At 50.5% G+C, this 25,347-nt stretch overlaps 2 protein-coding genes and 2 long non-coding RNA genes across 4 annotated transcripts in view; 1 reads left to right on the top strand and 3 right to left on the bottom strand.

Moving 5' to 3' along the window:
- The window catches only part of LOC123584273, an 80,222-nt gene extending 59,282 nt beyond the window's left edge, over nucleotides 1–20,940 (bottom strand). Inside the window, 2 exon segments of the mRNA XM_045451986.1 lie at nucleotides 8,244–8,389; nucleotides 20,501–20,940. Coding sequence (XP_045307942.1) covers nucleotides 8,244–8,389; nucleotides 20,501–20,614 — 260 coding nt within the window. The 5' untranslated portion in view covers nucleotides 20,615–20,940.
- DEFB1 (defensin beta 1) lies at nucleotides 1,761–15,309 on the top strand. The gene is made up of 2 exons (XM_045451996.1): nucleotides 1,761–1,898; nucleotides 14,495–15,309. The coding sequence occupies exons 1-2, from the start codon at nucleotides 1,841–1,843 to the stop codon at nucleotides 14,641–14,643; spliced, it is 207 nt and encodes a 68-aa protein (XP_045307952.1). The 5' UTR covers nucleotides 1,761–1,840; the 3' UTR covers nucleotides 14,644–15,309.
- Nucleotides 17,798–20,159, bottom strand: LOC123584287. Its single transcript, XR_006705299.1, has 2 exons — nucleotides 19,895–20,159; nucleotides 17,798–19,616 (listed from the first exon to the last, which is right to left on the bottom strand). It is a non-coding gene; the product is annotated as an uncharacterized LOC123584287 (long non-coding RNA).
- Nucleotides 20,941–21,795: 855 nt separating the features above from the next.
- On the bottom strand, nucleotides 21,796–25,309 carry LOC123584270. The gene is made up of 3 exons (XR_006705290.1): nucleotides 23,273–25,309; nucleotides 22,957–23,150; nucleotides 21,796–21,964 (listed from the first exon to the last, which is right to left on the bottom strand). It is a non-coding gene; the product is annotated as an uncharacterized LOC123584270 (long non-coding RNA).
- Nucleotides 25,310–25,347: the final 38 nt, after the last annotated feature.

Here is a 25,347-nt window from a genome sequence, read left to right as displayed (position 1 = left end):
ATTGATGAGAACTCGAGAGAGCCTTCGATATTTGCTGACACAACACCCCCAGTGTGACAGCTGAAAGACTGGGTTTCCAATCCTTGCAGCTCAGGAAGACTCGGCCCAGTCTGGAAACCAGGCCTTCTGACCCCAAGCTGCCACACCACTTCCTCGGAAGCCGTGGGCGAGCACTTCCGGGCAACATATGTCCAGTTGGAAAAAGGAAAGGCTGGACTTGACAAGACGCTCCACATCGTCTGTCATCAGGGCAATGCCAACCAAAACAAGACACCCCACTGCACACCTGTGAGAACGGCCAGAATCTGGAAGCGCCGAGAACACCAAATGCTGGGGACGACGTGGAGAAACACGAACTCTCGCTCACTGCCGGTGGGGATGCAAAGTGTGCAGCCCCTTTGGAAGACAGTTTGGCAACTTCTCACACATTAAACATGCTCTTACCATGTGACCCGGCAACTGCACTCCTTGATACGCACACAAAGGATGTGAGGACTTATCCCCACACGAAAACCTGACCCGGATGTTTACAGCAGTTTTGTGCCTAACTGCCAAAGCTTGGAAGCCATCAAGGTGTCCTCCAGTAAGTGAACGGATAAGGAAACCGTGGTTCATCCAGACAATGGGATATTATTCAGCGCGGAAAAGACATGCTCTATGAAGCCATGAGAAGACACGGAGGAACCTTAAATGCCTATCACAAGTGAAAGAGGCCAATCGGAAAAGACTAGACTGTCTGCTTCCACCTCTGTGACATTCTGGAAAAGGCAAAACTACGGAGCCAGGAAAGAGATCAGTGGTTGCCAGAGGGGAGAGGGGGGAGGGAGGGATGAATAGATGGGGCACGGAGGACATTTAGGGCAGAGAGACTGCTCTGCATGACACTGTAGTGGTGAATACGTGTGTCCAAGCCCACAGAATGTATGACACCCACAGTGAACGTTAATGCTATGGACCTGGGGCGATAATGATAGATTTAAGCTCATCAATTTTAACAGATGTTCCCTCTGGTGGAGGATGCTGATGGGGGGAGGTTGTGGGGAGCGGTCAGAGAGTATACGGGAAATCTCTGTGCCTTCTCCTAAATTTGGCTGTATACCTACATCTGCTCTAAAAAAAAAAATAAAGTCTTGATAAAAATATACTGTTTCAATGATAGAAGAGGCCCATAGATTACAAAAGATTTGAGAAACACAAGGGGAGGGGAGGGGAGGGGAGGGAAGGGAGAAGGGAGACTGACATTGGTTACTTGAGGAGAACGCTCACAGCAGAAGCAGAGAATTGAGAAAGCAGCCTTGGCCTGTCGGAAAGTCCACCCCCGTAGGCTAAATGAAAAGCAACCAGCTCGGCTTTGATCAGGGAAGAGGGTGATGTCTGGGGCCGTCTGACAGGGAACACAGCTCGGCTACATACACTCGCCCCGGCTGGTGACTTAGTGTCCCCTGAGGCCGCTTGTTCGGGCCCTGGGAGCCGCTCCAGTGGGGCCGCTAGCCTGAGCTGCCTTCTCCGGGAACCCCATCAGCATTGTCCAGCCTCAAAACCAAACAGAACTGGCCGGAGGAGCCAACCCCAGGTTTCCAGGCTGAAGGCTGAATCCGGTCGCAGCTAGATGGAGAAAAGTGGGTCCACGTGACTCGCAGCCTACTCGGGGCAAATGGCACCAGGGGTTATTTATTAGAAGTTCACTCTGTGGATTGCGACACCAGCCTTCAGATCGCCCATGTGATTATGCAACCCTCTGCCCTATAAATACAGACACTCCCGCCTCTGGAAGCCTCTGTCAGCTCGGCCTCCGAGGAGCCTCCTTGGCCAGGCATCCGGGCCCAACCCGCCGGCCGCCATGAAGGCTCTCTGCTTCCTGCTGCTGGCGCTGTGCCTCCTCTCCCGCCTGGCCCCAGGTGAGCTTTGGGACACCCTCGCCCTGGGCCAGGAAGCAGGGGCTGAGTTCGGAGGACAGCTGCCCTTGTGTCCCAGGGGATGGAGGGACGGAAAAGTATCCCCAAGGTTGAGCGGCCGGCTTGGGCAGGTGGCAACGGGCAGGCCTGCTGAGCCTGGGGCTGGGGGCCACCCCCGGGAGTGACAGACTCAGATCTCCCCCAATGACTGTGGCTTGGGGGCGGGGGGCTCTTTGCTGTCGGTGCTTGGCAGGGATGTGGGGCCGGTCTCGGGGAGCTGCAGCATCTCCCAGCCCCGTGTTTGCCTTGGACATCTAGGAAGTCTGCCGTGTGGAAGGGGACCACCCACTCCACCAGCAACATGGCTCCCCGCACTGAGGGGCCAGCTCCCTCTCCAGCTGAGGGAGTGGCAGGCTGCCACCCCGGCTCACCCCGGTCACTGGGTAGGGCCTCCCAGATGCCACGGCCAGAAGCTGCCAGTTCCTCCGGGTCAAAACAGCAGTGCACCTGCTGTAAGAGGAGGCAGTGCAGCCAACTGGGGGACATGTTTGATCCTGGCCCCGCCACTCCCTCACTGAGTGGCCTTGAGCAACCCATGCATGCTGGGCCTCAGTTTCCCCATCTGCAAAATGAGTGGGCCACTGCAGGTGGCCCTTAGAGCACCAAAGCTCCGGAATTCTCTCAAAGACCAGATTGTGCTTCTCTGCAGGGCATCACATAGACGTGGCTTCTCCAAACGTGACTCAGTCCCCCATCTGAAAACTGGGTCCAAAATATTCTAAGGCAGACTTTGAGTGTTTCCAGCCGGGATCTATCGGAGGGGTGGGGAAATCAACTGAATGAGTTGCCACCACATTTTTTCAAAAGAACAGAAAATACTAGTGCACGCCACACAGCGCGCATCCGTGCCGTTTCGCCGTCCTCTTACTCCCGCGGGTGTGTGAATGTGTGTGTTTGTTCTCGGTGGCCGTGCGAAGTCGCTTACTGTGGTTCAGTGCCAACTCAGAAAAGTTGGGAAGCCACTAGGTTAACCCGAAGAGTTATCAATCAGTCCGTCACCTCTCAATACGATTTAAGCATGTCATTCAAAGCACAGAATATAAAAGTGTTTCCAAGGATGTGCAGGAACAACCGGACCTAGCAGTTAGACAAATGGTGGCGAACAGGATTGAACACTTAGCGTCTGCAGGATTCACTCAGACTCTCCCCGGGGGATCTACCCCGTGCTGCCCTCCCGACAGCACGTAAAGCCCGTCTGCACAGCCCTGCCAGGAAATGGATTCTCAGTATGGGGACGGGACTAAGTTTACTGTCTGAAGGTTGCTCAGTGGAGCTCCTGGAACGTGCTGCTCGGGTCCCAGCCTCACACAGTGACTCACCCTGAGCCCTCACGTGGGATCGGTTCACTCCCTTTTCTGGGAAAGCCGGTAGGTTCATCTAGTCACACGGGGGGAAACCGAGGCCCACGTGCCCCGAGGCGAATGACAGTTGTGGAGTCACTGCAGGAAACCATGACTTGACAGTCTCTTTTAGCAGTTTTTTTTTCTTTTTTTTTTTAACGTTTATTTATTTTTGGGACAGAGAGAGACAGAGCATGAACGGGGGAGGGGCAGAGAGAGAGGGAGACACAGAATCGGAAACAGGCTCCAGGCTCTGAGCCATCAGCACAGAGCCCGACGCAGGGCTGGAACTCACGGACCGCGAGATCGTGACCTGAGCTGAAGTCAGACGCTTAACCAACTGAGCCACCCAGGCGCCCCTCTTTTAGCAGTTTTTAATCTCTATCAGAAAAAAAAAAAATCATTTCTTCCTCTTATCTTCTACAAATCTTATGTCTTATTCCTGGGAGCACAGAATGATGTCAAAATGTCAAGGCAACTCGGGTCCCTGATCAGCTGGACGAGAACCCAGCCAAGGGGTACAGAAATCAGGGGAGTCTGAGGCTGTCTGCTCACCAATTCAGTGACTATTTAGTTAACAGCTACTGTGTGCCAGCATTGTCCCGGAAAACACAGCCCTCGATGTCATGGCCTTACATCGTAGAAGCAGAGCATGACAAGAAACCCAATTTTATAATTAATTGTCTGATTACCATCGTGTTGTGAAATGCCATTAAGTACAGGGTGGTAACAGAACACGTCACAGTGGGAGCTGACCTGGTCTTGAGGGGCCAGGCAGGCTTTCTTGAGGAAGCAGAGATGGGAAGAAAAGATGGAGGTCACTTTGGTGTTCACGGTATTTAAAAAAAAAAAAAAAAAAAAAAAAAAAAATATATATATATATATATATATATATATATATATATAAAACTTCCTTCTAGACATTAAAAACGCAGGATGTGTTGCATAAAATTCAGACTTTTATCTTCTCTTAAAAACACACAAAAGGGGGCGCCTGGGTGGCGCAGTCGGTTAAGCGTCCGACTTCAGCCAGGTCACGATCTCGCGGTCCGTGAGTTCGAGCCCCGCGTCGGGCTCTGGGCTGATGGCTCAGAGCCTGGAGCCTGTTTCCGATTCTGTGTCTCCCTCTCTCTCTGCCCCTCCCCCGTTCATGCTCTGTCTCTCTCTGTCCCAAAAATAAATAAACGTTGAAAAAAAAATTAAAAAAAAAAAAAAAAAACACACAAAAAATTGGGGCGCCTGGGTGGCGCAGTCGGTTAAGCGTCCGACTTCAGCCAGGTCACGATCTCGCGGTTTGTGAGTTCGAGCCCCGCGTCAGGCTCTAGGCTGATGGCTCAGAGCCTGGAGCCTGCTTCCCATTCTGTGTCTCCTTCTCTCTCTGCCCCTCCCCCCTTCATGCTCGGTCTCTCTCTGTCTCAAAAATAAATAAACGTTAAAAAAAAAAATTTAAAAAAAAACACACACAAAAAATGAGGGGCGCCTGAGTGGCTCAGTCAGTTAAGCATCCGACTTTGACTCAGGTCATGATCTCACAGTTCGTGAGTTCAAGCCCCGAGTGGGGTTCTGAGCTGACAGTGCAGAGCCTGCTTGGCATTCTCTCTCTCTCTCTGCCCTTCCCCACTCATGCTTGCTCTCTCTATATATATATAAATATGTATATAAATAAACTCTAAAAACACACACACAGAATGAGGCCACATTCCCACATAGCACCAGGGAGCTGCAGCCGTGGTGGCTGCTGTCCCAGATGGACACTTGTGTCCACATCACCACAGACCCTACTACTCCCTATCGCCTCCCCTCAGATCACTGCACCGACATCTAGCATCTCACCTGGCTGCCGTGCATGTCCGGGTCCGCAGTCCTGAGGGAAATACACTGGTAAAAGGTGAAAGGGCAGGTGAAAGGGACTAAGGACAAGCTGGACAGAAAGGAAATCAGGTGGGAAGGCCCACAGAGGAAGAGAAACAGAAACCCCAAAGCTGTCTGTTAACTTAGTGCTTCGCCCAGGCCCCTGTGGGGAAGGAAGAATCATTATCCTCGTTTTGTGGATACATGGCTTAGCCAGACTCACACAGGGCTGGAGACAGGCCGAGGGAGGACTACAACCCAGGCCATCGGCACTGCCCGCCCTCGGGGCCCAGGGTGTCAGCACAGAGAGGAGTCACGGGGACAAGAGGCTCTGGGGCCTCATTGAGTGAGGCCTTCCATGGCAGGAAACCACCTGGGTGTGGACGAGCCCCAGAGACTTTTCAGCCGAGACAGTGAAGGAATCAGAAATGGCTTCTTCAGAGGCTGTGTTCACAGTGTGGACGTTGGTCAGGGGACAGCCGCACAAACACAGAGATGCAGACAGGACCTTCTCTCCTAGCTGCGCCTTTGTCCCAGGTGGTCAGCCCGTTACTATAGCAACACTAACCAAGCCCCCGGACAGAGTCACGGGCCACTCCTCGATACCCCTCCTTCCTGTCCCTCTGAGACACGGCTGGCACTCCCGCAGGTCTGGGCCTCGGTTTTCACCATCTTGAAAATGATGGTTTAGGCAAAATGACTCCCAGCTCCCTCATTCCATGACCCTCGGTCTCTGCCCTGCCTTGCCCACACCTGAGCATCGCACTCTGTGATCCCCACCCCAACCTGCTTGCCTGAATTCCTTCCACCTGTCTGACCTCTGGCGACAGCCACCAGGAATGTGCGTGCTATGGCCTCTGGGTCCTATCCGGAAAAACACGCTCCCCAGCGCCTCAGACATAAGGGCCCTGCGGCCTCCAAACCAGGCTTTGCAGAAGCCACCTGGTCAGTGCCGCACGGGAAACTGAGCTGTCCTCACAGAATGTCACACGTGGCTCTTCACAGCTGGAGAAAAGCAGTTCTATGAATATCATCTCACCACATGTCCCAGCCAGAAAATAGCAAGTATTTGACTTCAGTTGTGCCTCCAAACCCCATACTCTTTCCACAGGCTTCCCAAAGACCTCTCTGGATGCATCACCAGGCACAAGGATCGATCTTTTCAAAGTTTTTTTTTTTTTATTTTAACGTTTTATTTATTTTTGAGACACAGAGAGACAGAGCATGAGCAGGGGAGGGGCAGAGAGAGAGGGAGACACAGAATCGGAAGCAGGCTCCAGGCTCTGAGCTGTCAGCACAGAGCCCGACGCGGGGCTCGAACTCACGGACCGCGAGATCGTGACCTGGCTGAAGTCGGACGCTCAACCGACTGAGCCACCCAGGCACCCCACAAGGATCGATCTTAAGAATAATCTAGACAGAGGGCTCATAGGTTGCTCAGTTGGTTGAACATCCAACGCTTGATTTCAGCTCAGGTCATGATCCCAGAGTCTTGAGATTGAGCCCTATGCTGGGTTCTGTTGTGAACATGGAACTTGTGTAAGGTTCTGTCTCTCTCTCTCCCCTCCACCCCGCCTCTCCCCCTCTCCCTCTCTCCCTCTCTCTCCCTCTGCCTCTCTCCCCTGCTCACATCCTCTCTGTCTAAAATGAAAAAAATAAAAAATTAAAAAAAAGAATAATCTAGACAGGAATTGAGTTAAAACTTCTCACACACTTATAAGAGGCTTTGCCGATTTCCAAAGTGGGAGTTGGCGAGCAGGGAGGTCATGAGCTACTTGTCTGAAGACGACAGTCTCTGGTCTGCAGTTATGCTCTAGTTCAGTCTGGAGTTTTGTTATTTGTTTTGCAGGAGTGGCTTGTGTATTTGATTTTGTCCCCAGATACCTTGCGAGTGAAGTCTGACCCTTTCTAGCCCCTGAACAGCACCAGACTCCTACGCCGACAAGCAGCCTCCCTTTCAGTGCCCCACCTGCTCGTGGGCAGGCCTCCCCCTGACACGACCCCCACCCAACCACCTTGTCCTAACCGGGGAAGGCCCAAAGCTGACTTGCTGAGGCCCAGAGGGCTCCCATCAGCCGATCTCCCAGTCTCGCTCACTCCCTACCACCACGTCCCTGTATGCCTCCCCGTAGGCACGGGGCTCTGCCGTCGGTGTTGCGAAAATCCAGACTGCATTCTTTAGCTCCGTGTATCCGTACGTATGTTTGCTCCTCAAGCAGCTCAGGCTGATCGGTCACGTAGGTGGTGTCCTGGCTCCTGACTTTCTTCAAGCCTGGCCTTTTCCTGCACATTCCACAGTGTGGTGCCAGCCCGAGACGGGGGCGCGGATCCTGGCGCATGGCGAAGGTGGGCCTCGTCTTTTCTGAAACGCTTATCATGTTGGCGATTTGCTCTCGCCTCCGCCCGGTGGTTCTTTAGCCCAAGAATTGTATAGTTATTTATTCAACAGTTTTGCCTTCCAACGGTGTTCCAAAGCCTCACCTGGGGCTCTAATGAACACAAAGGCAACCTTTGTGCCCTTGCTTCAGAGCAGAAGGGCACAGAGCGAGCTCCGTTCTCAGCAGCCTGACAGCCGCACTCCCGTGCTCGGATTCTCTCCCCTCTCTGTCTCCCATTCCCTGAAAGGCTCTTCAGGAAATGTTATTTTCATGGCTCTTCTATGCAAGGTCTAAAGATCCCCTTCTGCGTTTATCTCCTTTATGATCCGTCCCGCCTACTCTCCCTTGAACCATCAGCCTGTCACCTGCACAGGTTATATTGCCTGTCGGCAGCGTGGAAAGTTGGGGTTCCTGCTTGATGCAGATTTATTTTCTGATGACTCTCAAACTTCAGCCTCTCCGGTGCTCGCTGCCCCGACCGTTCCTTCCTCCCTCTTGTTTTCTTCCGTGCCTGGCCCATGCGTGGGCACATATTTCCTAGTTAGTCTCCTGCCTGTTATTACCCCCCTGACTAGTTGCCGTTGCATTTAGGTGGGATTAGGGACAATCCAGCTGTAACTGGCTGAAACGTGTGCACATCTGAATGAGTCCCCATTTCTGCCTCAAGCACAGAAGCCGGCACAAACCCGCTTTCTCTCCTTCTCACCCCTCATTCTTACCTGGAAGGGGGTTGTCCCTCTTCCACATTCCTCTGGTTCCGGGCGCTCCAGCGGGCTGCCATGGGGTGTGCTGGGTTGCATTCCTCAGGCCGCTCCGTGAGGACCCAGGTGGGAATGAGCACCAAGTTCAGGGAAGAGTTGGTGCCCTTGGGGAAGGGGAGGAAAGAGCAGGCTGAGTTATCTGCGGAGCTCACGGGGGCAGGGAGGGGGACCAGCGCGGGGACAGGAGAGGGCACTGGCGGCTGCGTGTGGAGCAGGACGTGAGCAGCTCTGGGAGTATGCAGAGACCTCTTCAGAAGCAGCTCTTCCTTTTTTCCCTGCCAAATAGGACATGCATCCAGAAAAGTGCAAAAGCATGAAGTACAACCTAATGAACTATTATACACAAGCAGCCTGTACCGAGGGTTTTAGTCAAGAAGCGGGGCTTGGCCGGCGCCCAAGAAATACCCCTCCAGCCTTCCCGGTCACCCACCCTTTGCGCCTTCCCCCAACGGTAATCATTGCTTGACTTTTATGGCAATGACTTCCTTTATTTCTTACGCTTTTACCTTGTCAACACTCGTGCTGAATAATACAGCTTGGGTGCTGCCTGCCTTTCAATGGGCGAGATGCCAAGAGATAGGGGACATTGTGTGTCATAGGATATGCACAGGGGCGCCCGGGGGGCTCAGTTGGTTAAGCATCTGCCTCTTGATTTCGGCTCAGGTTATAATCTCACGGTTCGTGGGATCGAACCCCACGTTGGGCTCTGTGCTGAGAGCAAGGAGCCTGCTTGGAATTCTCCCTCTCCCTCTCTCTTTGCCTCTCCCCTGCTTGCACCCATGCACACTCTTTCTCTCTCTCTCAAAATAAATTTAAAAAAAAGCGCACCTTCCAAAAAAACAGGATGTACACATATTTGACGTGATAGATGCCACACTGCTCTCCAGGGAATGACAGTTCCCACTGCTCCGTATCCACGCCAACAATCATTTTTAAATTATAACAGTCTGCTGACTGTAGTGGCAGCTCGGAGTTTTAATTTGCATTTTCCCAATAAATAACAAGTTGACCACTTTTGTATACAGTTATAGCCATGTGGATATCTTTTGTGATATGTGAAACTATGTGTCTATGTTTCCTACAGATTACCTGTCCTTTCTTAGTGATTTGTAGCAGTTCTTTGTACATTCTGCATGGGAGCCCTTTGTCAGCTGTAAGCATTACAAATCTCTACTGCTCTCTTGTGCTTTGACTTGTCTCCTAATGGAAACTTTCCTTACACAGAAGTTTATATCATTATCACAATGTGGCTAAATGTGTCATATCTTGTCCTTTATGGTTAATGCTTTTCGTATCTTTTTTTTTTTTATTTTTACTTATTTTTGACAGAGAGAGAGAGACACAGCATGAGCAGGGGAGGGGCAGAGAGAGAGGGAGACAGAATCTAAAGCAGGCTCCAGGCTCTGAGCTGTCAGCACAGAGCCCGACGCGGGGCTCAAACCCACAGACTGCGAGATCATGACCTGAGCTGAAGTCGGACGCTCAACCGACTGCGCCACCCAGACGCCCCAATGCTTTTTGTATCTTAAGAAATCTTTCTTGGGGCGCCTGGGTGGCGCAGTCGGTTGAGCGTCCGACTTCAGCCAGGTCACGATCTCGCGGTCCGTGAGTTCGAGCCCTGTGTCGGGCTCTGGGCTGATGGCTCAGAGCCTGGAGCCTGTTTCCGATTCTGTGTCTCCCTCTCTCTCTGCCCCTCCCCCGTTCATGCTCTGTCTCTCTCTGTCCCAAGAATGAATAAACGTTGAAAAAAAAAAAAAAACTTTAAAAAAAAAAAAAAAAGAAATCTTTCTTGGGGTTTCTGGGTGGCTCAGTCAGTTCAGCACCTGACTCTTGATTTCGGCTCAGGTCACGAACCCAGGGTCGTGGGATTGAGCCCTGCGTTGGCTCAGTGCTGAGTGTGGAGCCTCCTTGTGATTCTCTCTCTCTCCCTTTCTCTCTGCCCTTCCCCTGCTCATGCTCACTCTCTCTCAAAATAAAAAATTTAAAAAGGAAAAAAATAAGTCTTTCTTTACCCCCAAAACATGAATAAAGTCTACAGCATTGTTTTCTGAAGGCTCATTATTTTTCCTTTTTCATTTAGACTTCTAATCCATCTGTCAGTGGTTTTTATCTTTTTAATATTCTTTTTTTTTTTTCAACGTTTATTTATTTTTGGGACAGAGAGAGACAGAGCATGAACGGGGGAGGGGCAGAGAGAGAGGGAGACACAGAATCGGAAACAGGCTCCAGGCTCTGAGCCATCAGCCCAGAGCCCGACGGGGGGCTCGAACTCACGGACCGCGAGATCGTGACCTGGCTGAAGTCGGACGCTTAACCGACTGCGCCACCCAGGCGCCCCATATCTTTTTAATATTCTGATTTTTTTAGAGAGAGAGAGAGAGAAAGCATGCATGTGCATGCATGCACAAATTGGGGAGGGGCAGAAGGAGGGAGAGAGAATCCCAAGCAGGCTCTACACCCGGCTCAGAGCCCACGGGGCTCCCTGTCTCACTACTGGGAGATCAGGACCTGAGCTGAAATCAAGAGTCGGATACTTAACCAAGTGAGCCACCCAAGTGCTCCCATCTGGCAATTGTTTTAATGTGTGAGTTAAGGGCAAAGTTGTGTTTTTTGTTTTGTTTTTTTTTTGGTTTTTTTTTTTTTTCAGTATGAATATCCAATTGTCCTGGAACCACCTCTAAGGAGACCATGTCCCCCGCACTGTTCTCCCGAGCCACTGTTGGTCTACGTCAATCCTCCGTATATGCATGGGTCCCTCTCTATGCCCTGCATTCTGTTCCATTTGTGTTTATCCTTGTGTTACCAGCACACAGTCTAATTACAGTGGGTCTATAATTAGTCTTGAAATCCAGTAAAGCAAGTCCTCCTACCTTCTCCAAGAGTGATTTGGCTATTCTTGGTCCCTCTGAATTTCCACATGAATTTGAGTAAGTTTGTCAAGTTTCACTGAAAGAATCTCTTGGGATTTTCATGATATTGAGTTAAATCTGCTGATTAGGGGCACTTGGGTGGTTCAGTCGGTTAAACATCTGACTTCGGCTCAGTCATGATCTCGCAGCTTGCGAGTTTCAGCCCCGCGTCGGGCTCTGTGCTGACAGCTCAGAGCCTGGAGCCTGCTTCAGATTCTGTGTCTCCCTCTCTCTCTGCCCCTCCCCTGCTAGCGCTCTGTCTCTGTCTCTCAAAGTAGTAAATAAACATTTAAAAAAAATCTGCAGATTAATTTGGGGGAATTAACCTGTGAAAAATAATTAATCTTCCAGTGCTTAAACATAGAATTTCCACTTCTTCTGTTCTTCTTTAACTTATCAAAAAAATATTGCATTTTTTTAATATTACATTTTTTATATACAGAAGTACTGCATTTTCTTAGATTTACAACTACGCACCTGATATTTCAATATAGTGATTTATTTTAATTTCATTTAATTTGTTGGTTGCTAATACACAGAAGTAAAGTTGATTTTTTTTTTTTTGTATGTATTGATATCATATAAAGCAAACTAGTTACACTTGTTAATTCCTTTTGGACTATCTACCTATAATCAGAATGCCTGCAAATGGTGACAATTTTATTTTTTTCCCAACCTTTATACCATTTGTTTTTGTTTTCTCTTCTGTTAGTCCCCTGGCAAGTACCTCAAGTACAACAACATTCAATGCAGCTGACGACAGTGACTATGCTGGCCTTGTTGGCCATCTCACATGAAAAGTTTTCAATGTTTGACCGTTAAGAGTACTGCTCGTTGTAGACTTCTGCAGATACTCTTAATGAGATTCGGGAAGTTCCCTCCAGGGTTATCTGTTAAAAATTTTTATCATAAATCAATGTTGAATTTTTCCAACGCTTTCTGCATCTGTTGGGGTGATTATATGATTTTCTCCTTTAATTGTTAATAGGCACTGACTGATCTTCAAATGTTAAATGAAAGCTGGAATTTGTGAAATAAACTGAGGCTGGTTTTATCCTGTTTGCTGATACTTTACAGAGGATCTTTGCCTCTCTACTGATCAGGGAGATTGAACCATAGTTTTCCTTTCCTTTCCCTGAATTCTTGACCTTTATAGACAGTGGCATTAAGATCACGTTGACATCACAACAGGAATGGCAAATGTTCTGTTTTGTGATTCTGAAAAACAGTGCGTCGTGTAGATGTTATTCTTATTTGTTGTTTGGTAGAATTTGCGAATGAAGCCATTTTGGCCTAGAGTCTCATTCATGGACCCAACAGCTTTGATAGCTATGAAACTATTCATATTTTCTAATTCCCATTTATTTCAGTAAGTTATATTTTTCTAAGAACCTTTCTATCTCAAGAAAAAAAGACTTTTCTATTTCAACTCAATTTTCAAGTTTGTTCAAACTAGTATTCCATTTTTCTATATGAACAGAAAAATATTTCTAATTTTTCTATTTCAACTAAATATTCAAGTTGTAAGGTTCATACTACTTTTAATTTTTTATGTTAATACAATATGTTGTCCTGGCTTTCCTTCCTGTCTGCTCCCAATCTTGACAAGGTAATTCTTTCCTGTTAGCTCTAAAATTTGAAAACCAATGGTCCAGTAATGCTCATTCTTTACTGGACATTAAATTCACCTAAGGAATTATTTCTTCTTTTAATGCCAGTACATAAACTCCATCCCGGGACAATTAAGTCAATAGTTTTAAGTAGATCTCAGCTGATTTCATAGGTATGCAGCATGGAGAACCACTGGTTTATGCTACAATTTCTCAACCGTAGTGCTATTGACATTTTGGGCCTGAAAATTCTCTGTTACGAGGGCTGCTCTGTGCATTGCACGTATCTGGCAGCACTTCTGGCCTCCACCCACTAGATACCTAAACATCCGCCCTGCATCCCCCACAGGTGTGACAACCAGCAATGTCCCCAAACATTGTCAAATACCCAGTCACCAGACAACCATGATTCCAGATCAGATGAGGTAGCTGTAACAGGGATATGGATTAAATAAGAGGACAATTTCAACCGGTATGAAAACTATCTTTCCAATAAGCAGAGACACATGACATCGGAATGGACTGTTCCCCAGAGTCATGATGGCCTGTTGTGTTAGTTCGAGTGGTGGCCGTAATAAAATAGCACAGTGTGGGCTCCTTTAAGAGGTAATGAATTCCCTCACAGCTCTGGAGGCTAGAAGTTCAAGTTCAAGGTGTCAGCAGGTTTGGTGAAACCTCTCTCCTTGGCTCACAGATGGCCGCCTACTCTTGTGTCCTCATAAGGCCTTTTCTCTTTGAGTATATATCCCTTTATATATCCAAACGTCCTCTTCCTACAAGGACACCTGCCGTATTGGATTAGAACTACTTTCATGACCTCATCTAACATTAATTACCTGTCAAAAGGCCCTATCTCCAAATACAGTCACATTCTGAGGCACTGGGTGGTTAGGACATCAACATACTCATTCTGGTGGCGGGGACACAATTCGATTCACGACACCTATCAACGAAGGCATGCAAAACAGTGGCCTGACGGTCACTTATCCGGGATATCGTAGGGTAGCTTTGTTCTCTATTAGATAGAATATGAGACTAGTCTAGAGACCTTGTGATTACGAGATTCTGGGATACCAGGAAGAAGGCAGAATAGATTCCAACTGGGCAAAAGAGGGAAAGCATTATAGCACAGCTGTACTTCCGATGCTAAGGTGAGCCAACCTGCTGCCCCAGGCCCAGGGAGGAGAGAAGGCAGCCATCCGGGCTCTGCATACGGGCACCTGCCATGGAAGGACCACAGACTTGGTGACAGGAAAGACGATGGATCAGGGAATCCGTTCGGAGAGGATGGTATAACTAGGCAGCATGGGAATGGGGGCATGGACAGGAATGCTCATGGGGCTAGAAGGGAGTTTTAGCGTTCCTGAAACATGAGGCGTGTATTTGGGCAACACTATGACGTGGTAGAATACTTTATGCGGGGACTAACTTGAATCCCTTGCACACCTCAAAGCTCTCAAGGAAACCCTACTCAGAACCCTACTGCTCATCACCGGCTGGCACAGACCTCAGACGGAGGACGCTCTGCAGGTGTCTTATTTCCTGGGCAGCCCCGGAGACACACGGAGTGCAAAGTTCTTGGAAGAGAGAACCCGTGGAACTGCTTTGCAAAGAGCTGCTTTACCTAATGTTCTGAAGTCACTGTGGCCACAAGCCATGAGTCTCAAGTGTTTTCTCTCCCTTCTTACAGGTGCTGCCTTTCTCACGGGTCTCGGCCAGCGGTCTGACCACTACATATGTGCCAGGAAAGGAGGAACCTGTAACTTTTCTCCATGCCCACTTTTTACCAGGATCGATGGCACCTGCTATGGTGGAAAGGCCAAGTGCTGCATGCGCTGACTCTGGCCTGGGAGCGATGGACAAAGCATGTGGAAGTCAAGTGAAGTCTTTGTAACCGCTGTTTTAATAAAAGAAGACTTTTTTTTTTTTTTTTAAAGCATCCCTCCTTCAGACCAAAATGAATCTTGTGTCTCCTTCTGGAAGAGGTTGAGAAAGTAAGGGGGTTAGGAGAGCAGAGCTGGGCCGGGCCACGGAGCCTGCCCAGTACAAGGATGGGAGATGCTGACCACAGCATTTTATCACCAAACCAACAGGCGGGCAATGAGACCCAGGACACACGAGGAGGAAATGCTGCAGAGGAAAGCTTCCCTGATCCTAGAAGCAACTCAACGTCATCCCAAACTCAACGTCTTAGCAGCCTGGCCAGGGAAACGGCCCCTGTGCAGAGCCCGGATGGCTGCCTTCTCTCCTCCCTGGGCCTGGGGCAGTGGGTTGGTTCACCGTAGCACTGGAGACCCTCTGTCATGAGGACAGAGCTCCTCCCGTAACTTCCACTCTCGTGCCCAGACTCCCACTCCACAACCACACCACCTGGCCGCACACTGCCACCAAGAGCATCTCTTACGGCCACAACGTCTCATCTCACTCCCTCGGCCTGTAGACACCTGTTGGTGAGGGAGATGGGTCGCTCTCCCTTTTTTCCAATAAATTTTTTACCACTCTTGACGACGCACATGGTGCTGTGGTCTCCTTATCTGACAACAGTCTCATTCTCCACGTCAATACATTATAAGCACAAATGAAAATCAAACATTGTAAAAACATTATGAAACCAGCGGCAGGTTTCGGCAGAACAGCCCTTGTTTGTGACGGAAAGGCGGAGGGAGGGGAGGCTCACCGGTGTTGTGGACATTAGCCTCCTCCGGGCCTTCTCTGTGACACACAAGCAATACATGGTCAAGGACCCCAGGACATCTGGGCCTCTCCCTTTCATGAAAAGCTAATAATCCAGAGACGTTCCATTTTGAAAAGAAACCTCAGGCCTGCTGTCAGCTTCCCTCTTCCAGATACGGAAGCCTCCCCCCACCTCCCCCCACAGCAGCATTTCTCTGGGTGTTAAATCAAAGATGGATTCCCGGAGAAGCCTTCCCACTTAGGGCAGCCGATGTTTGGGTTTCCCAAGACCCAGGTCCTCAGGCGGAAAAAAAAGCCCACATGCTGGGTTTACCTCACATTCTTTGGTTTACAAGGTTGTGGTAATTTTGCCTGCCCTGCCAGGAGCTCAAGTGACCAAGCCACAGAGAGGGAGGGGACTGTCCTGGGCAAGAGGATGCCACCGTCCCCAGAAACCAGAAAAGCTAACAGGATTCCTGCAGCCCATCCATCCCTAAGACATGTGGTCCCAGGGCTTCCATAACTATGTGGGTAGCAGTCCTGACTGCACGTTTAAAAAATATATTCATTTATTTATTTTGGGAGCACGAGTAGGGGAGGGCAGAGACAGAGGAAGAGAGAGACAATCCCAAGCAGGCTCCATTCAGTCAGCACAGAGCCTGCTGCGGGGCTCAAACTCACGAACCATGAGATTATGACCCGAGCTGAAAGCAGGAGTCAGATGCTTAACCCACTGGGCCACCCACTGAGCGCCCCATGACTGCACATTTTAAGAGACTGATGCTGACGACATTCTCATCTGCTCTCTGCACCCCTCCACTCCACGTTTCCCCCCTCCATCCAAAGGTCCTCTGAGCACACGCACTCACCTGTCCCCGTGTGCCCAGGACATTTGCAGGCTTGGAGCTGACAGAGCGGCCAGAACCCTCTAGACCCGGCGCTCCTGCGATGAGGCCCTTGCTGCTTCTAGCTCCCCCACCTGAGCGGGACCATAGAAGCTTCCCGCCTCTCCCTCCGTCTCCCCCCACGAATGATGCACACTCCTCACCCTTCTCACCACTACACCCACCGGTGCAGCACCCCCCTCTGATAAGACTCAAATGCAAACAATATCGGCTGAGCCATCCTTGAAGGAAGATGGTTCTAGAGTTAAGGGGCTGTGTACGGTTGTCTACAACCCATTTTACTTCTGAACGGTTGCAAGGACCAATTTCTGGCCCCTAGGATGGCATTTGCGTCGATGAAAAGGAAGCATTGATTTGAATGAGCTCAACGACAGTCCCAGGCCCAGCTTTATTACCGTGGCTGTCCTTCAGGGATTACTGAGTCATGGTCCTTTATAGCCGGTCAACATGCTGACTCCAAGTGGGGCATGTCCACTGAACTAGATTGGTTTTGCACAGTTACCCTTCTAAGGAATCTCTCCCACCTCCTAATTACTTTTGCCCTCCAGGGTGCCGTGGTAGATAGAAACCTAGCTTACGCTCAGTGCGTCTGCTCACGAGACCATGGTGACAACGCAGAGGGCACTGTGACTGGCATGTCAACGTGAAATAGTTGGGGAGGGCCTTTACTATCTCTGCAGTGTTTGGGCAAAGCTGGACACCGCAACCCATATCCTGGGAAAACGGTGCAACGTATCACTAGGGCATCTTGTCAACCAGCCCGGACACACACGGGAGCTGTCAGCATCTACCTTGGTCACAGAGGTGCTTCAGAGAAAGGGGGGATGTCACCTACCATCTAAAACACATCCTAGCTTTGCTTCGGCTTTTTGAAAAAATGTTTATTTGCTTATTTTCGAGACACCGAGAGAGAGGGAGACAGAGAATCGCAAGCAGGCTCTGCGCTGTTAGGGCAGAGCCCACACGGGGCTCGATCCCATGAACGGTGAGATCATGACCTGAGGCGAAATCAAGAGTCGGACGCTTCACCGACTGAGCCACCCAGGCGCCCCTGCTTCAGCGTTTGATAGTAAAATCATATGGTCTCATACAGAAGGCAATGCGGCATCGTGATTTCTGTGGCTCATGGGCCCATAAGGCACGTCACCAAATGCAGCAGAGAGATGTGTCATGGAATTGGAACGAACCAAAGAAGCATTCTCGCTTCGACGGGCACTAATACATGTTAGCCACTCACGATTTCGTCATAGGTTTCCCCAAAAGGGGTCCCCTGCAATAGTCCAGTACTCCAAGCTTTTCTCTGATAAAAATGAACGAACAGGAAACAACAGGAACTCTGCAGGCACATGGGGGTCTTCAGAGTAAAGGCGTCTGTATCGGTCAGGGTTCTTCAGAGAAACAGAACCAACAGGATGTGTGTATAAACATGGAGTGAGATTTCCTTCAGGGAATTGGCTCGCACAATTGTGGACACTTGGTGAGCCCCAAATCTAACGGGGCCAGCCAACAGGCTGGAGATGTAGAAAAGAGTTTCAGTTCAAGTCCAAAGGCTGTCTGCTGGCAGAGGTCCTTCTTTCTTGGGGTAGGTCAGTCTGGTTTAGGAAGGCCTTCACCTGATTGGATGAGGCCCACCCACATTAAGGAAGGCAATCTGCTATACTCAAAGTCCACTGATTTAAATGTGTTATATGTACGTTATTATGTTTTGATATCTATAAAAAATGAAAAACAAAACAAACAAACAAACAGAAAAACGTTCCTGGTGGGGAAGACTGCCCCTCCCAGGGCTAGCTGACTCTTAGAGAGAGCAGAGCCCCAGCCAGGAGCATCCTGCCATGTGTAAAATAACCCATCCAGAGCCGCACTCCTCTGTCCGGCCCACGCACCCAAGGAGGCAACATTCTTCCGCCTGTGTCGTCCCAGGGCAAGGTCCCAGGCTACCGGAGTCTACCCCTCCAGCCTGAAGCCTTCCGAAATCATTCAAACAAGCCAGTCCCAAACGGTGAATCCTGCCCTGCTTTGCCTTACCCTCTGAAACTCCAGTGAAAGCAGGGGCCTAACCCCTCCCCGCCCTTCCGTATTCTGCCTCCTGGCCGTGCAGGTGTCTCCACGGGCCCCCGCACGGTGTGCTGTGCCATCTCTAGGACCCGTGAGTGTCATAAACCTTGTGTCCTGGAGCCTCTTCTCAGTCTCCCTGTGACTGCACCTGACTGATCATCTCGGGGAAGACGACCAAACACTCAGGGTCAAGAACGGCACGTCCAGTCACAGCCCGGAGGGGACTCAGGAGGTGCCCCACGATGGCCTGGCTGGCTGACTGGCCGCCCCCACTGGGCTCTGCCCTCTGCGAAGGCTCAGTGGCTGCTGGTGTTCCATGAGCCGCTCTGCTCTGTGCTGCCTCTTTGGGGCACTGACAAGGCTTCTGGCCTGAAATCGGGGACCTCCTCCTGGAATTCGGGCCCCGTTTCCAGTCAGTCCTGGCTCAGCGGGAGGGGGAGAGGTCCGCCTGCCCTCCCCCACGAGGCTCGCACCACAGGCTACCACTATCACAGAGGCTCCCCCGGAGGGAGGGGCTCCCCTGCCGGCTCCCTGGGGGTCAGGTGCTGTGGGCTGATCTGTAGGCGGATGAGGGCCGGGTGCCCGTGACATTGCTCAAGCGGATGAGCACCGCGTTCACGTTCATCCTCCTCGTGTTCTTCCCAGCCAGTGAGGGGTGTTCCTTCAAGGGAAGCCTCCCCCCACCCGCAGGGCCCCAGGAGGGTCATCGCTGCTGCAGCCCCTTCTCCTCTGCGTGTCCTGTCGCTGCTGCACTTTGTATCCCGATCCCACGGGCTGTCACGGGTCCCTTGGGACTGTGGCTCGGCATTCAACAAAAAAGGGAAAGGAGAAGGAATATTTCATTCCACGCCCCCAGAATACCTGCAGAGTCTTCCTGGCTGAGGAAATTTGCCCCCAGGGTTGATACAAGGACTCAATGAGAGAGCTGTGCAGAACGCCGACTCAGCGCGACAGAAATCTCGTTTCCTCTTGTCTTGCTCTTGGAGGCGCAGCGTCGAGGAGGGAGACACGTCATCTCGTCCAGGGGTCAGCGGTGAGGAGCCTGGCTGGCCATCTGCACGTGGCCCTCCGTCACCTCGCCCGTCTGGGTCACTATCGAGCTGGTTTTTCTGCTTGTGTGGGTTCAAGCGCCTCCACCCGTGACAAGGAGTCTGACTCAGGGCTGAATCAGAATATCTGAGCAGGAAGAGAGAAGGTTCCCGCAGGGGGAGACTCAGAAGATCACAGCTAGAGCCATCGGAGTCGAAAGTGAAAAAGACCTCGCAAGCCATTCGTGGTGGGGAATGGGAAGGAGACGATGGTCTGTGCCCCTCGCCACCCCCTCCCGGACCCTTATTCTTCTTCCTTTAAGATCATGCCCAACATGCTAATTAAAGCATGAAATGCTTACGAAAATTCACCCAGCAAACTATCACTGGTTCGACTGAAACATCTCAACGTACCAGGTCACAAACCAAAAGCCGCTAATGGTGTCTCAGTCCCATTCCATCACGTTTGGGAAACTTCCGGTTATTAAAGAATGTCCTCTGGTTATTAAGGCGTAGGCTCATCTATTTTCAAACTTCAGTCTCACATCCTGTTGGACGTTCCTTCCCCGGAACAGGCTACACCTGAGGAGTGGGGTGTGTGAGGGCTGGGAAGGGGGTCCTACCTGGGCCCCATTCTTCCTCATACTTGGTCCCCTGGATGGGGGTGGGGTGCATTACGTTTGCTCTTCCAGAAGAGTGGCCGGTGGCGATGCAGGGAAAGGAGAAACCGAGGGCAAGAGTGATTGCGTAAGACGCAGCTGGGACTCACCTTCCCTTTTCCCTCCGCTTGCCAGTGAACAGCCCTGCCGCCACCTGGCCAAGAAAGAAGCAGAAGCCAAACACTCAGCGAGGCTGGACATCCCCGCGCCTCCGGGACCGCCTCCAGCGACTGCTCTTTAGCGGCTTCCCCAAAGCCCCATCGGAACCCTCCTGCTTGACCACCCAGAGGAAACCGCCTCATTCGCAATTCTTTCTTCCACCACATTTTTAAGGCAGGAAGCTGCAGGTCTCCAGCTCTGCCCATGAACTCACCGTGCAATTCTGAGGGCCGACCTGTATCTCACCAGAGGAAGCGGAAACCTGCAGGCTCTCCTTCTGCAAGGGACCCAGGGGCCCGGATGAGGACTTTGCCTTCTTGGGCGCCATCTAGCGGCACTCAGTGTAACGGGGGCTACCCCTCCAACAGCATCGTCCGGGCGCTGGGATTTTCTCAATGCCTCAAAGCCAAAGCTCTGAATAACCGACTCTCCATGATCTAATTTCCAAAACCAATCCGCTGAATACGATTTCCCCTAATTACACGTTTTGGCATAAGTTTAAATTGCCTCGAACAATTCATCAGAGTCCTTTTGCCACAAGGCAAAGGAGGGTAAGAGTGGAACTAAGGGCAGTCAGAGAAAGACAAAAATCATATGACTTCATTCATATGAGGACTTTAAGAGACAAAAGAGATGAACATAAGGGAAGGGAAATGAAAATAATATAAACACAGGGAGGGAGACAAAACAGAAGAGACTTAGAAATATGGAGAACAAACTGATGGTTAATGGGAGGGGTTGTGGGAGGGGGGATGGGCTAAATGGGTAAGGGGCACTAAGGAATCTGCTCCTGAAATCATTGTTACACTATATGCTGACTAATTTGGATGTAAATTTTAAAAAATAAAAAATAAGATTAAAAAAAAAAGAGTGGGACTAAGGGGTGAAGGACTAGGACGGGGGTGGGGTGACAGGTCAGGGGCTAGGATGGGGGTGGGGTGACAGGTCAGGGATCAGGACTGGGGACACAGGATGGTAGATTAGACACTAGCAGGAGCACAAGAACAGAAGCGGGAGCACATGCAGAGCAGAGGCAGACGAGACACACAGCACTGGAGTCCGGAACTTCATTAAGGAGAGGATCACAAACTGACCTAGGAAACAGACACGTGAGTGTCTGAATGAACCATGAAGCAGAGACTGGGGGGAAACTATAGCAACAAAACTCCTACGGTGAAGACACACGGTACACCTAAAAGTTTCACAGGTGAGACTGAACGACTGGGAAGAGGAGGAGCCTTCAAGGTGACAGGTGAATTCAGGCACGATGTCTTCCATACAGATCTAAACACCTCTTGAGGAACGGGGACCCAACCAGCTCCTGGAGATCCCTGTACATCAAAAATCCCAGGTGACTGTACTGATCACCGTGGGCTGCAACAGCAAACGTCTGCACATCTCAGTGTCTTAGCAGAGCCAGAGGTCTGTGTGCACCTGGCTATGCGGCCTCTTCCCCTGGAGGCAGGCTGGCTCCACGCATCTCTCATCCGAGACGCACACGTCCCGGCCGGTGGCCGCCGCTGGCACGCTCTCCTCATGGAAGCTGAGTGCCGAGGGGCTGAGCTGAGACATGACGCGGTCACTTCGTCCCCGTTGGCCTCCGTTGGCCTCCGGTCAGGCCCTGAGTCAGCAGACGGGATTGTAAACTGCATCGATTGAGAGGCATTGCAGAGCATGGCTAAGAGAAGGCATGTTAGAGCATGTATTAGCCATGATTTTCATCTTCTCTACCCAGATGCTTTGATGCTGGGGCCTTGATCACCCTGTAGGGACCCCCCTCCCGGAGCTGGCCATTTCCTAGGGACGGCAAACAATTGCCCGTGGACTTTTCTAGTGCAAACCACCCAGTCCAGATCCCACACCCCAACCACCTCCTCCATCAGGCTCTCACACCCCAGGCCACTCTCCACCTGCCCTACGACCCCAGGGCAGGGGCCAGAAAAGGAGGGGCGGCCCCAAGCCCGGGAGCCTGCCGGTTGTTCAGACTCCCCAGTCCTAAACCTGCATCCCTTGCCTCATCTGCTCCTTCCCATGGAAACCCCAATAAAGACCCATGCCCACAGTCCCCTGTGCCTTCTGCCCGCTGACTGGCCCTGCTCCCCACCCCAGATGTTCCCGAGTGGTATACCCTTCCTCATGGGATCGGTGAACAACAAACTATCTTTTCAATGGCAACAGTCTCCTGATCTGTTGGCCTCATTGCATCTCAAATTTTCTATCAATTCACTGTATTTCGAGGCAAGGAACAACCTCATCTACCAGAGCATCTGTTGAATCAGGCTGTCCTCAGGCCCATGTCTGGGAGTACAGACAGCATTAAACTCCCCTCAATGATACAGGGTGAGGCACGCGCCTCAAAAATGGATCCATGGTCAACACGACACCCGGAGAAGCCAAGCGAAACCCTGGCTTTTTTTTCCTCCCGGATGTTAGTTAATGTTAGTTTGTTATTAACACGTCCAGTGGAAACTGCACCTACGAATTCCACCACCTTGTTTGCTGGCTCTTAGAAAGTAGGAGACCACGGCAATTTGTTTAGACCCTAGAAACAGACACCAGTGATGGAATCGCCTGTTTACGGGTTCCTCGAGGGCAGCGGCCAAGCCATGCACTCTTCCCTCACTTTCCCAAGGTCCCGCGAACCTCGCTGCACTGTATAAGAGACTGCACCTGCTTCCCCTGGGGGACACGGCCTGGTGTGTGAGAACAGAGGGGCACGGCCATTGCTCCCAACACATGCCATGCCCTGCAGATCCCAGAGGGGTGTGTTTCCAAATTCACCCACAGCAAAGCACACCCGTGAGCTTGGGCCCGGCCTCTGTGACCTCTCACACCTTTCTCTGCTCATAGTGGCAATTTGTGACCTAAAATTCGAGAAGACAGGATCAAAGAAGAGAAAGCACACCCCCGCCCCCTCAGTCCTTCCTTTAGGACACAGGTGGCTTTTCTCCATGCTCATGTTCTGTTCTACGTGTCACACACTTACCAAGAGCTGTGGGTTCCTCTACTTACAGGGAGACCGTGTGGAAGCACAACTCTGTGATGTGGAGAAAGGTGGAAACCATGCACATTTCTCAGCATTTACTCTCTCCCACTGGGTTTGAGGCGTTTCATGTCCTCTCCTGCTGTGACCACATAATCAGATTTTCTACAAATCTGCAATCCAGACTGTCCCATCTGTGGATCCTAGGAAGAGATCCCTTAAGAGCAAGGCAGATAGGGTTGGTTTCTTAAGCAAAGTTAGCTCCATGCAGCAACCAACCTAGGAGCCGTCTTAAGGCCAATAGAGTTTGAACACAGTGTCTATCGAATCCACACTGGGTATTTTAACAAAGAGAATTTAATGTGGGGAACTGGCTAAATGAACTGGGAGAAATGGAAAAGCCAAAAAGGCACAGCAGCTCCCACCCCAAGGACTGGGAGAAGAGAGAGAGCTCAGGGCTCTCAGAAACTATAAGGAGCCCCACACGGCCAACACTGCCACTCTGGTGCCTCGTACGGTGCCATGTGCTGGTGCTGGGGATGCTGCACCTTCCACTTCTTCACGGAGAGAGTAGCAAAGTCATATGGCAGAAAGGTGGGCACCTGAACATGGAAAGAATCTGTGGTTGCCTTGTCCAGTCTAACACAAAAGGGTCAGATGCAGGGTAGGGCATTTACACATTAGCAATACACAATCCTCCAGTTTCTGAGATTTCTGCACGACCCCATGCCCACTCACCATCTGTCATCCCATCGCTATCATTTGGGGTGGGAACTGCTATTTTCTGACCGAAGGCTAGCCTCCAGGGACAATAAACCTTTTCTCCATGATGTTTCCCACTTTTCCTTTCAATCTCCACCCCCCCCCCCCCCACCACCAAGCTTCAAGGAAGGACACGTTAACTGTGGCTCTTGTTCAAACTGCTGCTGTCCCAGGAGACATACCCTCCTTCAAACTTCTAAGTCATTGAATTCTTTTTGTAATGTACAAAATATAGGATACATGTATATCCCTCAAATAATACCTGGGAATCAAGGAAAAAAAATTTTTTTCTAAACATGAAATGAAGAAAGTATGGAATACCAGAATGACCTCTCCCCAACCATAAACACTCTCTACCCCCAACACTAATTTCTATACCTGATTTCAATTTTATATTCCCCTTCTAGTAGAGGACAGTCCTGCTTCCAACGTGTGCAAATAGCAACATACTGCCTTTTCAGGAAAACCAGAAAAAGGAGGATCTGGGAACTGGAGGTGAATAAAAGGAGAGGCTGTAGTAGACAAAAGGGACTTTTGTCAGTGAGGTTTTGGGGAAAATGAAGCTGAAGGAATGAAAACCCAGGCTTTAGAATTGCCCCCTTGTATCGGCTTCGAGGGAAGACAGTTCAAGAGGTTTACAGGAGGTTGTGATCTCCGGTACTGCAGCTGAGTCTCTGAAGCGGGGAGACACCTAGAGGGCAGAATTTGCAGTTGTGATGAGAAAACCAGACACGCACTGACAAGTGAATGGAAGCGGCTGAGGTAGGACCGGGAGCCTCTTAGGACAAACGAGCATGATCTTCGCTGAAACAAAGCATTTCATGACAATCAGCGGAGCTGTAGGGAAGAACCCAAGATGTCTTTGTGGCTTCAGTGGCTTTCGTTTGGCAAATAAGTATCACAGTAGGTAATCACTGCAGGTGTCCTTGCTTTGTAGATTCACTGGGTGGTCCAACTCCATGCTTCCCCTTCAAGACGGTAAGTTCTTCCACTGTGGCTTTTCCTACTACAGGGCTTTTGTAGGGAAGGGGGCAGTAGTCCATCGAATTAAACCGGTGTGATCAGTACAGCAAGATCCTACGGAAGTGGCAAACGTGTCCTTGACTCAAGAATGGTGGCTGGAAAACTCCCCCCAGAATAAAAAGGAGGAATGGTTTGGCTAATTGCCTGCTTTAGGCGTTAAAGACCCCAAATTCATCATCGCCACCGGCATGCCTGAATACCACTTCTTCCATAAATTATACTGTAAACAGCACACGGATATAGGTAGACTAACGTCGCCGGGGACGAGGTTTTCGGATACGCAGCTTTCCCTC

The sequence above is a fragment of the Leopardus geoffroyi genome, chromosome B1 (assembly GCF_018350155.1).
Source record: "Leopardus geoffroyi isolate Oge1 chromosome B1, O.geoffroyi_Oge1_pat1.0, whole genome shotgun sequence".
NCBI lineage: Eukaryota > Metazoa > Chordata > Mammalia > Carnivora > Felidae > Leopardus > Leopardus geoffroyi.
Note: the sequence above shows the minus strand (reverse complement) of the source record. Positions and strands in the feature narration are given on the sequence as shown.

Excerpts from the sequence above, each read along its gene's own strand:
- DEFB1 (XM_045451996.1), top strand. The coding sequence starts at position 1,841 with ATGAAGGCTCTCTGCTTCCTGCTGCTGGCGCTGTGCCTCCTCTCCCGC. Across the intron at positions 1,899-14,494 it reads CCTCTCCCGCCTGGCCCCAG|GTGCTGCCTTTCTCACGGGT; the intron begins GTGAGCTTTGGG and ends CCCTTCTTACAG.